This window comes from Mercenaria mercenaria, chromosome 4 (genome assembly GCF_021730395.1).
Source record: "Mercenaria mercenaria strain notata chromosome 4, MADL_Memer_1, whole genome shotgun sequence".
Lineage (NCBI taxonomy): Eukaryota > Metazoa > Mollusca > Bivalvia > Venerida > Veneridae > Mercenaria > Mercenaria mercenaria.
This window is the reverse complement of record NC_069364.1, coordinates 38,297,630-38,309,760: the sequence shown is the minus strand read 5'-3', so window position 1 is coordinate 38,309,760 and position 12,131 is coordinate 38,297,630. Positions and strand designations below refer to the sequence as shown.

The window sequence follows — 12,131 nt, the reverse complement described above, 5'->3', positions numbered from 1 at the left end:
TGACAACTTCATTGCCTAAGTCGCTGACTTCAAATCACTTGCCCCTCATCGATGTTGGTTCAAGCCTCCAATAGTTCTACCCAGGTGCCCGCTCATGATGGAATAATGCACGGTGAGGGACCTGGGGTCTTCCTCCGCCATCAAAGCTAAAAAGTCGCCATATGACCTATACGGTGCGGCGTTAAACCAAAAAAAAATAAAAATAAATACATTTTTTTAGTTACTCAGATGGGCGATACAGGGCAACTTTGATCCTATTGTTTTTTCTTAATTTTTGGACAATTTGTCAAAATCTAATAGGTCCTTTTAATGGTATCTTTTAACCTCCGCGCAGGAATATTGTAACGACCTACAATACCAATAAAGGGAAGTAACATTGTGTTGTAGTTTGTTTTATGAGTCTGGTCAGCATGATTATTATCAAAGAAATAAGATGTTAAGTATAAAATGAATTTCATTATACATTTGTTTTACAATTTTACAGATTTAAAATAGAAAAATAGACGTAACCAAAGTCTTCTTTCGTTGTGTTGCTGCACAGCATCTGTAATCAGAATATAAAACAAAAAAACTTGAGAAAAATACACACATGCGAGTTTGCGATATCAAGAGCTTGTTGAAAAAGTCCTAGAATAATATTATTCGTCTCTCCTGCCATCTTCATCAAATGATTATCCGAAAAGTTCCTCTTTGTTTTAAACCCAAATATATTCATGACGTTGTTTATTTCATATCATATTTGTTGACTTCCTGATGAAGACTTAATAAATAGTCGAAACGTTGAATGAAAATGGAGTTAGCCTTGTAATTCTCCTGTTCTCCAAATATAAATTAAGGTATCCAAGGGTGGTATTATGAACAACTTGAATCTTGAATATATCTTTTAACATTTTTAAAAAAAAATTGTTTATATTGATATCCCTAAAATGTCATAGTGCGGAGTATGAAATATTTTACTCTTTCACTAAAAATCTTCTTGTACCCTTTTTATTCGATAAAATAATGTATTATATATGTATATTCATGAAGTAGTATATTCATTAAATAGTAAAATCAATTCACGACCAAGTCTGATACGAAAGAAGAAGGTCAATTTCAAGGGTTGAGAAAACTTGAAACAAAGAGTTTTACAAAAGAATTTTGATCATATCTTACTCGGAACTGTAATATAAATATAATATTGATGTATAATTCCGGTATCTGTTAATTGGTTTCGCCTATGAGTAGCTTTTTATCGATTCAACGAACCAGATAGCAGTAATATTTGAAAGACAACAATACGTTTCTTATTTATGAACGAAACTTACGAGTGTGAGCATTCATCTTAACCCTTACCCTGCTGAATTTCTATAGTGAACTTGACCATCTTTCAGTTTGAACATTACCATTAACTGTTTAAAGGGGTGCTTACAAAATAAAAACTGACTGAATAGAGATCAGTGCTGATCATGATCAGACTGCACGGATGTGAAGGCTGATCATGATCTACACTGGTAGCAAAGGCAGATACAATCATGTCCAGCATGGTAAGGGTTAATAGATCGTAACCTATCCGACGATCATGGTTTCGAATACAAATTTAATAAAAAGTCTTTTTCGAAATTGTTGGAACCATGAAGCAAAATCTATTTAAAAAAAAATGAAAAATTGGTGTGGAAACATATTTTCTTGCAATTATACAGCAAGGAAAAATTATTGTGTAACCCTGCCTTGTAACGCCCATTTTAAACATAATTAGCCCCATTCGGGGCCCATTCAATGTGGGTGATATTTTCTAGGGCTTACAAATAGATGAAAACCAGAAAGAAATAATCATAATTTTCCTCCTTGCTATAATGAATTATCCTTCTTGCTTTTCATTTAAATGACATTGTGTTCAAATATGAATATTTTCTGATATTGTTTTGATTTTAGGAAGGATAAGGAAGTTTTGTGTTTAACAAAAATGTCAAGAAGAGTATATTTTCGAAGAAAGAAAACATCTCGTGCTATAAATTACCTACAATTATTTCGTTTGCATTAAAAAAAACTTACCTTATCAAACTCGTTGTGAAGACTGCTGTCAGCATAGACCGACAGGATTCCGAACATGTCTTCATCGTGGATGTCGTGATCGGTTTTGAGTTTAGTAGGAACATCAGTATTACGTAGACGTGTTTCTGGTAAAGGCAGTGGTGTCTCACATAGGCCTACTTCGGCTGGTGTTTCAAACACCTTAGGTATTTCATCTAGCGGTCCTGCTTTTCCAGCGGGAACAAACACGTCCGCGTCGGCTTTTGGTTGAGGGTCAATCTTCTGCAACCTTGTATCTCCTGGATGACCAACTCGTTCTGTAGCAGGGATGTTGATGTTGGGAACAAGTTGATCAAGGCATCCTGCAGCCGTACCAGGAACAAAAACTTCCGCGTCTGCTCTCAAACTGGAAAATATTTCTGGGGTTGTTTTTGATACAGTAGAAGCTTTCGGGATTAAACCATCTTTCGGGGTATCCGAGACCCCTACACGAACAGACGTATCAAATTGTTGCTTAGGGTCATTGACTGACAAAACTGACTTCGAGTGTTGCGGAACTCCCGAAGCTTGCATATTTGGGACATGCCTTTCATAGCGAGTGTCTGCGTATGAGACGCCACGGGAAATCGGTAAGTCAGCTGGCCTAATTACAGGCCATATTAATGGATAAATATATGGCATTGCATATGATGCACATTTAGCTGGGTCAGCATGGCCATTGACAGCATCGTGCATATAATTTCTATATTTATTTTCTCTATATCTGTCCCATCTCTCTATCTGTTTTGCAGATCTCTTCCTCTTTCTTGGTTTCTTCTTCTTTTCATTTTCCTTCTCGCCTTTACCTGTCCTAGGACTGCTGCATTTATTTTCTTGGATATCTGTTCATTAAGAAAATGAGTCATTTCATTTAAGAAGCATACTTTGCTTTACCTTAAGGTACTGTCCTCAAGACGTGAACTATTTATTTAAGAAAAGGTTTTGGGAGTATATTGACAAAAACATGTAAATTAGGCCTGATTCCATTTTAGCTCTTTAGTTGCACGTGTTGTTCAATGCAAAATGACGAAATTATATACTTTGCATTTTACATTTACATTTTGTATTTGCATTGAGAAAAACGGAAATTACTCTGTTACTTTCGACATATTTTACACAGACTTAGAGGCGCGTCCCATCGAAAAGAAGGAACATGTTTCATTTAATTGCCTACCTGTAACCCGAGGGGCACTGTCTTGTTGGTTTTCGTTTTGATTCTGCTGAGCTTCTTCCATATTTCAACGAATATACTTGAACATTTAGAGGCTGTTTCAAAGAGACGTCTGCGAGACTGGTTGCTTAGACGCAGTTACTGTGTCGTGACGTCTACAATTACGTGACGTATTTAACGGGCGTCAATCATCAGCGAAATCCACTGCGGGTAGTGGTCTCCCTTTACAGTAAAGTGTATTTGGGAGAGATAATTGCTAAGGGTACCACGATTTTCACTCGACTTTTGCCAGTCTACTTAGATCTACATGCTTTCTCGTGCAAATTTTATTAACACATCAAAATACATTGAACATTTTTAACTGGACAATAAATAATACCATCATATTCATGCCTCATCTTCTAACACCCCGTTTTCTTTTCATATTTTGACAGCTTATTGATTGTAGTTAAGAAATAATAAATCTGTTCCTATATTTTATCAGTTAAATAAAATATGGGCATGATATGCGTAATAATTAAATCACGAGTGCGTAGCACGAGTGATTTAATTATTCGCATCCAAACGACTGCCCATGTTTTATTAATTGATAAAATTATTGGAACATATTTATTATTTCGATTCTAACAACGCAAATAATTCGCATTTTACAGTACTACATTTTCAGCGTATTTACGTCATTTGGGTCATATGCTGTTACAATTTTACCCTCTATGGTTAAAAAGTGTTGCATAGCTAATGGAACGTATAGATATTTGTTTCTTTTTTATCAGAATTTTGAGAAGTATTTATAAATTAGTAATCTAACAGCTTGCAAACTAATTATGAACAGAATCGTCAAATTAGGCGAGTTGACCCTGTGTAACCAGTGACGAGCTTAACTTTTATATGACGTCATACTTTATGTCATACTTTTATGACGTCACCGCTTAATCATACTTGAGCTAACTGAATTTGCTCGTAGAGATGAGAACGTGTTTTACGGTCCTACACATAACGTCACTATAACTTTTTATCATATTTATGTTTTTGAAATAATATATTGAATGAGTACTTGAAATATTGTAACAATGATGAGTTTGTTGTAGTTATTTGTAAATTGTTCAATATAATTTTGGATTCGGGCATTTTTCCCGAAATTTGGAGTAAAGGTATTATTTTACCTATTTTTAAGAATAAAGGTAGATCTAGTATGAATAATCCAGATAATTATCGTGGTATAACAATTCTAAGCTGTTTCGGTAAATTATTTACGGCAGTTCTGAATAATAGATTAAATTGTTTTTTAGAAAGTAATAATGTAATATGTGAAGAACAAGCAGGCTTCCGTAAAGGTTACAGTACAATAGATCATATGTTCTCTTTGAAACTTATTATAGATTTTTATTTAAGTAAAAAGAAAAAACTTTTTTGTGCCTTTATTGATTATAAAAAGGCATTTGATTCTGTTAACAGATTAGCACTATGGCGGAAACTGTTAAATAACAACATAGATGGTAAATGTTTAAGAATAATATACAACATGTAGATCTATTCACTAGCTAAATCATGTGTTAAAGTTGGTAATACACTATCTAATTTCTTTTCTAGTGATACTGGTGTACGCCAGGGAGAAAATCTTTCGCCTGTTTTATTTTCACTATTTTTAAATGATCTTACATCATATATGTCTACAAGGTTTGAAGGGTTATCCACATTGTCTAAAACTACATTTGACTGCTTAAGCAATGAGGATGTTGAAGTATACTTACGCTTATTTCTATTATTATATGCTGATGACACTGTGATCTTGGCTGAAAGTCATACTGAGTTACAAAATGCATTATATGCTATGCAAGATTACTGTGCCTTATGGAATTTACAAGTTAATGCTGCTAAAACAAAAATTGTTGTGTTTACAAAATCTAAAATTGGTAGTAGAAATTTTGAATTTTTCTATGATAATATAAAACTTGATCTTGTAGAAGACTTCTCTTATCTTGGGGTACAGTTTAATTATAATGGTAACTTCTCAAAAACAAAGAAAAGACTGGTTGGCCAGGCTAGAAAAGCTATGTTCGCTTTAATTACAAAATCTCGCAAACTTAACCTTCCAATTTCTATTCAGATTCATTTATTCGATTCTATGATTACTCCTATTTTGTTGTATGGGTCGGAAGTATGATGCTTTGAGAATATTCGAATCATTGAACAGTTCCAATTAAAATACTGTAAGTTTATACTTAAACTTAAACCTTCCACACCAAATTGTATGGTTTTTGGTGAATTGGGTATAAAACCCATTAACTGGTTAAATCCAGATTATTATGTTATTGGAGTAAAGTTATTAATGCAAGGGAGGAAAAGATATGTAAGGTTTTATTTAACACTGTTTATAGTTTACATTCTAATAATATTATCAAGTCACCATGGATATCTTCTATTGAAAAATGTCTAGATGAATTAGGATTATCTGAGTATTTTACAAATCAATCTGTAAATGACACTATTCACTTCAAATCTTTAGTGAAGTCAAGGTTGTATGATCAGTTTTTGCAGAATTGGAATAGCAATGTTTTTAACTCTTCTAAATGTTTGGCATACAGATTATTTAAGACAAACCATTGTTTTGAAGAATACCTTGATTTACTTCCTAGTAATTTAGCTTTTATTTTGTGCAAATTTCGAACTACTAATCACAAATTGCCAATTGAAAAAGGGCGATATATGGATATTGAACAAAATCAGAGACTCTGTCATTTGTGTAATTCCAATTCTGTAGGGGATGAGCTTCATTACTTATTTGAATGTAATTTTTTTAATGATGACAGAAAGAAATACATTGCAGCTTATTACAGAATTCACCCTAATGTTTACAAATTTGAGGAACTCATGAACAATAATAATAGACCAAAACTTACTAAACTAGCTTTATTTTGCAAAATTATTTTGGCTGCTTTTCGATAGATTCATCCTCCATGTAAAATTTCTTTTGATTTAGATAATTTAGTAACTGTAATGTTAGGCAAAATATTTTCAAATCTGATACTTGTAACAATTAACTACATTATCTTATTATGAGAGCATACTGTTCATATGTTTATGTAACTGTTTCTTGACTGTTATATTTTGTTACTTGTGTTGTCATGATCACATGCATGCAATATGCCATGATCAAAATAAATTGAATTGAATTGAATTGAATTGAATTGAAATGCTGTTTTCAAACGTTTGGTCCTGAAATAATTCGTATGTAATGGAACTGAATAAGAATCTCTCATGTCACAACCATAGGGGGGTGAAATGTAACAGCCAACCATATTTTATCGTAGATTCATGTATATAGGCGATTTCACTATATGTTTAATTAGCAATTGCTGCGGATCGTGTCAGAATTTGCGATGACATATGGGTTTCAATGGGTTAAAATTTTAGAAAGTATAGCACATGGATCTAAAATGTTGCGAATTTACTCTAGAACCCTATGGGAAATGTTTTACTGGTATATATCCTATACAATAACGCGCATTCTCCATTAAATATGTAATAAACGCCTATAAACCGTATTTCTATCTTAATAGAAGCTAGAGCTGCCGCCTAACGATCCCCGCTTTCGCCGTCCTGGACCAATTCATAATGGCAACCATTTCTGAAAATAAAAAGTACCAGTGCTATATACAATTCTATATTAGGATGCGTGAGCCAGTAGCATAAGTTACGGTACGGACCCTTTATTTTTATTTTGTGGTCTTGACACTGAAGCAAGGGACCAGCTTTGGCCAGTCTTATCAAACATCTTATCGTATCGTACGACCAAACTTTTGTCTGAACACTTGTTTGATACCAGTAACAAAACACGTTACCAATTTCATGTGTTCAAGATTTCATGTGTAGGCCCACGGGCAGGTAGCATGTTTTCTATATAATGTGTCCATATTTACCTTTCACCTCTTTAAAGAGAAAGAAAAAGAAGAGGTCGAGCATTAACTACATATTGCTTATGTGTATATGAAGGTTAAGAGAAGCAGATGTAATAGTATTCAAGTAATTGCATAGGCACACATACAAACAGACCAGACAGACAGACAGACACCATGGTGACTCCATCTCCTTCCAACTTCGTTTGCGGGTTATAGAAATACTACAGGAGCAAAGGAAATTGAGCCGATATTTAATAAACAACTTAGTTGCTTACAGGCATGCAGTCTTTTTTTTTTACGAAAGTCGCAAGCATTTATACAGTACTGCAAGCAAACATTCATACAGTCAGGACGTCACACCGAATCCTCTTTCATTGAAGGTTATAAACAAAGTGGATCTTTTAGCAATGATTTTATTTAATTTTACCAAACTAGCATTGTTTCTTTATCCACGAAACAGTGGGATTTATATGTAGATCATTCTTCAACTAAGGAAACATGCATTTGTGACGCCAACAATGTGCTATTTCTGGACAAAATCAGTGATCAATCGAGTGTTTTGCTATAATTTTACCTGTAATCAGACTAACACATTATATAAAGAAACAAATCCTGTTCAACTTCCATTAAGATAGAAGTATACACACCAACAAAACACATTAATCACTTTAAAATACTTTTTTCCAACTTTCAGCGGTCAGATTATAGTGTTGGTCAGTCGCAACAGGAAGATGGGGAGTACAGTTGTTTATAGGGCGTGAGTCAAATAATTGTCTTTTATCAGCTAGACCGGTTTTAAGAGGTCAATGGATTTAGAGCGAATGGACGATCTGTCTGTCTGTCCAAGAACTCACGGTTTAAATAGTGATATATTTATGAGCAAACGCTGCCCGGTTATCTTAATCATATGACCCTGTAGGGCTACCCGATGGATACACCAGGTACCTAATATTGGCCAGGACATAAACATCAACGTAAACTATTGTAGTAAGTAACTCAAAATTTCAAGATACGTAACTCGAAATTTCGACTCAATAACTCGAAATTTCGACATAGTAGCTCGAAATTTCGAGATACATAACTCAAAATTTCGACTTAGTAACTCGAGATACCTAACTCGAAATTTCGAGTTAATAAATAACTTACACCTGGTACTAATGCTCTTTCGTATCAAAGATCTTAAATTCAATATTTTGAATTACGAAATACTGTGGTTTGTATTATAAAACTATGCATCCAATACATATTAATAATACGTTTTTTTTAATTTAAACATATCTGTCTTTTCCTTTTTACCTTTAACTCTGATATTCGAGGCAAAATTTATTCGATTTCAGCCATTTTTTAACGCAACTGGAAGCAACATTAAATATTTTTGTTTCACAGTATCCCTTCTACTTTCATGTCATAACAGTGATAAAATTTTCTTTCAAAGAGACACACTGAACATTCCCACACACTTTTGTGGATGGCATGATATGAGGTCAAGAAGAAAAAAGTTTGGTATGCTTAGGTAAATGAACACAGTACTAAGACATGGTCCAGGTGCACCGACCATTTCCATTTAATTCGGTATAAAACGGGTACAAAATGCTTTTAATGATACTTGCAAGACCCAAAACGTATAATTTCAACCATATTTCTCCACTTGTTCTGCGTAAAATTCACCACTCTAACAACGTTGGAACCACTTGATCTGATAAAGCTGAAGGAATATCTGCATCAAGCCGTGTGTCATAAACAAGGCTTTTGAGTGGTTTGTTGTCTTATTTATCACAGTTCAGACTTCAAATGCGCAGGAATTAAACCACGAGGGCTTTAGCCCGTATGGTCTTACATGTAAGCATCTGAACAAAGAACCCTGGGTTTGATCACAAGCCAGTATAAAGTCTCGAGGATGATTTGATCTGCGACACATTCTTTGGTCTTTTCTGCTGTTGTATTTGGAGTTCATTGCCTAGGTCGCTGGCTTCAAATCACTTGCCCCTCATCGATGTGGGTCGAGCCTCCATGACTCGGGGCGTTGGATTCAAAGCTGGAAAGTCGCCATAATTATGACCTATAATTGTGTCGGTGCGATGTTACACCAAACAAAAATAAACATAAATACACTTTTTTAGTTACTGTTTTTTCTTAATTTTTGGACAATTTATCAAAATCTAATAGGTCCTTTTAATGGTATCTTTTAACCTCCGCGCAGGAATATTGTAACGACCTAGAGTACCAATAAAGGGACGGTAACACTGTGTTGTAGTTTGTTTTATGAGTCTGGTCAGCATGATTATTATCAAAGAAATAAGATGTTAAGTATAAAATGAATTTTATTATACATTTTTTTTTTAAATTTTACAGATTTAAAATAGAAAAATAGACGTAACCAAAGTCTTCTTTCGTTTTGTTGCTGCACAGCATCTGTAATCAGAATATAAAACAAAACAAAACTTGAGAAAAAATACACACACGCGAGTTTGCGATATCAAGAGCTTGTTGAAAAAGTCCTAGAATAATATTATTCGTCTCTCCTACCATCTTCATCAAATGATTATCCGAAAAGTTCCTTTTTGTTTTAAAACCAAATATAAATTAAGGTATCCAAGGGTGGTATGAGTAACAACTTGAATCTTGAATATATCTTTTAACATTTTTTTTTGAAATTGTTCATACTGATATCCCTAAAATGTCAAATTGCGGAGTATGAAATCTTTTACTGTTTTACTAAAAATCTTTTTTTTTTTTTCAGTTAATATCAACAATAATTAAAGGGAGAAAAGACGCTCAATTAAAACTCATTTAATGCTGATCAATATAACCTGTGTAGGAAGCGACACAATGTGGTTGCGCAAGGCATGTAAACGTCTGCGTAAGGCTATAGAAAGTCAATCTGGGAAGTTAGCTGACTGCTTGAAGCAAGTAACTGCTTTGTACATGTGACCGCTATGACAAGTTCAACTTGACCTTGATAACCATAAAGTTGTACCCTTTTTTATTCGATAAAATAATGTATTATATATGTATATGCATGAAGTAGTATATTCATTAAATAGTAAAATCAGTTCACGACCAAGTCTGATACGAAACAAGAATGTCAATTTCAAGGGTTGGGAAAACTTGAAACAAAGAGTTTTACAAAAGAATTTTGATCATATCTTTCTCGGAACTGTAATATAAATATAATATTGATGTATAATTCCGGTATCTGTTAATTGGTTTCGCCTAAGAGTAGCTTTTCATCGATTCAACGAACCAGATAGCAGTAATATTTAATTTAAACATATTTTATTTCAGAAATACATGAAATATTTACAGAACAATAGTTAGGAATTGGCCGGAAAGCTATGTCAGCTTACGGTTGTCCTCTCCTTAATGTATAACCCTGCCTTGTAACTCACAAAAAAACTTACCTTATCAAACTCGTTGTGAAGACCGCTGTCAGCATAGACCGACAGGATTCCGAACATGTCTTCATCGTGAATGCCGTGATCGGTTTTGAGTTTAGCAGGAACATCAGTATTACGTAGACGTGTTTCTGGTAAAGGCAGTGGGGTCTCACATACTTCGGCTGGTGTTTCAAACACCTTAGGTATTTCATCTAGCGGTCCTGCTTCTCCAGAGGGAACACGTCCGCGTCGGTTTTTGGTTGAGGGTCTATCTTCTGCGGCTCTGCATCTCCTGGATGACCAACTCGTTCCATAGCAGACGTGTTGGTGTTGGGAACAAGTTGTTCTGTAGCAGGGGTGTTGGTGTTGGGAACAAGTTGTTCCATAGCAGGGGTATTGGTGTTGGGAACAAGTTGTTCAAGGCATGTTGCAGCCATGCCAGGAACAAAAACTTCCGCGTCTGCTCTCAAACTGGAAACAATGTCCGGGGTTGTTGTTGTTACAGTAGAAGCTTTCGGGATTAAATCTTCTTTCGGGGTATCCGAGACCCCTACACGAACAGACGTATATTGTTGCTCAGGGTAATTGACTGACAAAACTGACTTCGAGTGTTGCGAAACTCCTGAAGCTTGCGTATCTGGGACATGCCTTTCATAGCGATTGTCTGCGTATGAGACGCCACGAGAAATCGGTAAGTCAGCTGGCCTAATTACAGGCCATATTAATGGATAAATATATGGCATTGCATATGATGCACATTTAGCTGGGTCAGCATGGCCATTGACAGCATCGTGCATATAATTTCTATATTTATTTTCTCTATATCTTTTCCATCTCTCTATCTGTTTTGCAGATCTTTTCCTCTTTCTTGGTTTCTTCTTCTTTTCATTCTCCTTCTCGCCTTTACCTGTCCTAGGACTGCTGCATTTATTTTCTTGGATATCTGTTCATTAAGAAAATGAGTCATTTCATTTAAGAAGCATACTTTTGCTTTACCTTAAGGTACTATCCCCAAGACGTGAACTATTTATTTAAGAAAAAGTTTTGTGAGTATATTGATAAAAACATGTAAATTAGGCCTAATTCTATTTTACACACAACCTATGCAATAAATAGCTATTTAGTTACACGTGTTGTTCAATGAAAAATGACGAAATTAAATACTTTGCATTTTACATTTACATCCTGTATTTGCATTGAGAAAAAAGGAAACTACTCCCTTACTTTCGACAAATTTTACATAGATCTAGAGGCGCGTCCCATCAAAAAGAAGGAACATGTTGCATTTAATTGCCTTACCTGTAACCCGATGGGCACTGTCTTGTTGGTTTGCGTTTTGATTCTGCTGAGCTTCTTCCATATTTCAACGAATGTACTCGAACATTTAAAGGCTGTTTCAAAGAGACGTCTGCGAGACTGGTTGCTTAGACGCAGTTACTGTGTCGTGACGTCTACAATTACATGACGTATTTAACGGGCGTCAATCATCAGCGAAACCCACTGCGGGTAGTGGTCTCCCTTTACAGTAAAGTGTATTTGGGGGAGATAATTGCTGAGGGTACCACGAATTTTAGTCAGCTTTTGCCAGTCTACTTACACGCTTTCTCATGCAAATTTTATTAACACATCAAA

General features: G+C 34.8%; 2 protein-coding genes across 2 annotated transcripts; both read right to left on the bottom strand.

Annotated features, from left to right (window-relative positions):
- Positions 1-225: 225 nt before the first annotated feature.
- Positions 226-3,620, bottom strand: LOC123552820 (uncharacterized). Its single transcript, XM_053540951.1, has 3 exons — positions 3,227-3,620; positions 2,035-2,894; positions 226-544 (listed from the first exon to the last, which is right to left on the bottom strand). The coding sequence occupies exons 1-3, from the start codon at positions 3,285-3,287 to the stop codon at positions 479-481; spliced, it is 987 nt and encodes a 328-aa protein (XP_053396926.1). The 5' UTR covers positions 3,288-3,620; the 3' UTR covers positions 226-478.
- Positions 3,621-9,523: 5,903 nt separating this feature from the next.
- On the bottom strand, positions 9,524-11,929 carry LOC123552819 (uncharacterized). Its single transcript, XM_053540952.1, has 2 exons — positions 11,799-11,929; positions 9,524-11,442 (listed from the first exon to the last, which is right to left on the bottom strand). Exons 1-2 carry the CDS (start codon positions 11,857-11,859, stop codon positions 10,712-10,714), a joined length of 792 nt encoding a protein of 263 aa, XP_053396927.1. The 5' UTR covers positions 11,860-11,929; the 3' UTR covers positions 9,524-10,711.
- Positions 11,930-12,131: the final 202 nt, after the last annotated feature.

Bases quoted from the DNA above. Each gene is read 5' to 3' on its own strand.
- LOC123552819 (XM_053540952.1), bottom strand. From the start codon at position 11,859: ATGGAAGAAGCTCAGCAGAATCAAAACGCAAACCAACAAGACAGTGCC. The intron at 11,443-11,798 runs GTAAGGCAATTA...CTTAATGAACAG, and splicing joins CAGTGCCCATCGGGTTACAG to ATATCCAAGAAAATAAATGC.
- LOC123552820 (XM_053540951.1), bottom strand. From the start codon at position 3,287: ATGGAAGAAGCTCAGCAGAATCAAAACGAAAACCAACAAGACAGTGCC. The intron at 2,895-3,226 runs GTAGGCAATTAA...CTTAATGAACAG, and splicing joins CAGTGCCCCTCGGGTTACAG to ATATCCAAGAAAATAAATGC. The intron at 545-2,034 runs GTAAGTTTTTTT...TTCTGATTACAG, and splicing joins TTCACAACGAGTTTGATAAG to ATGCTGTGCAGCAACACAAC.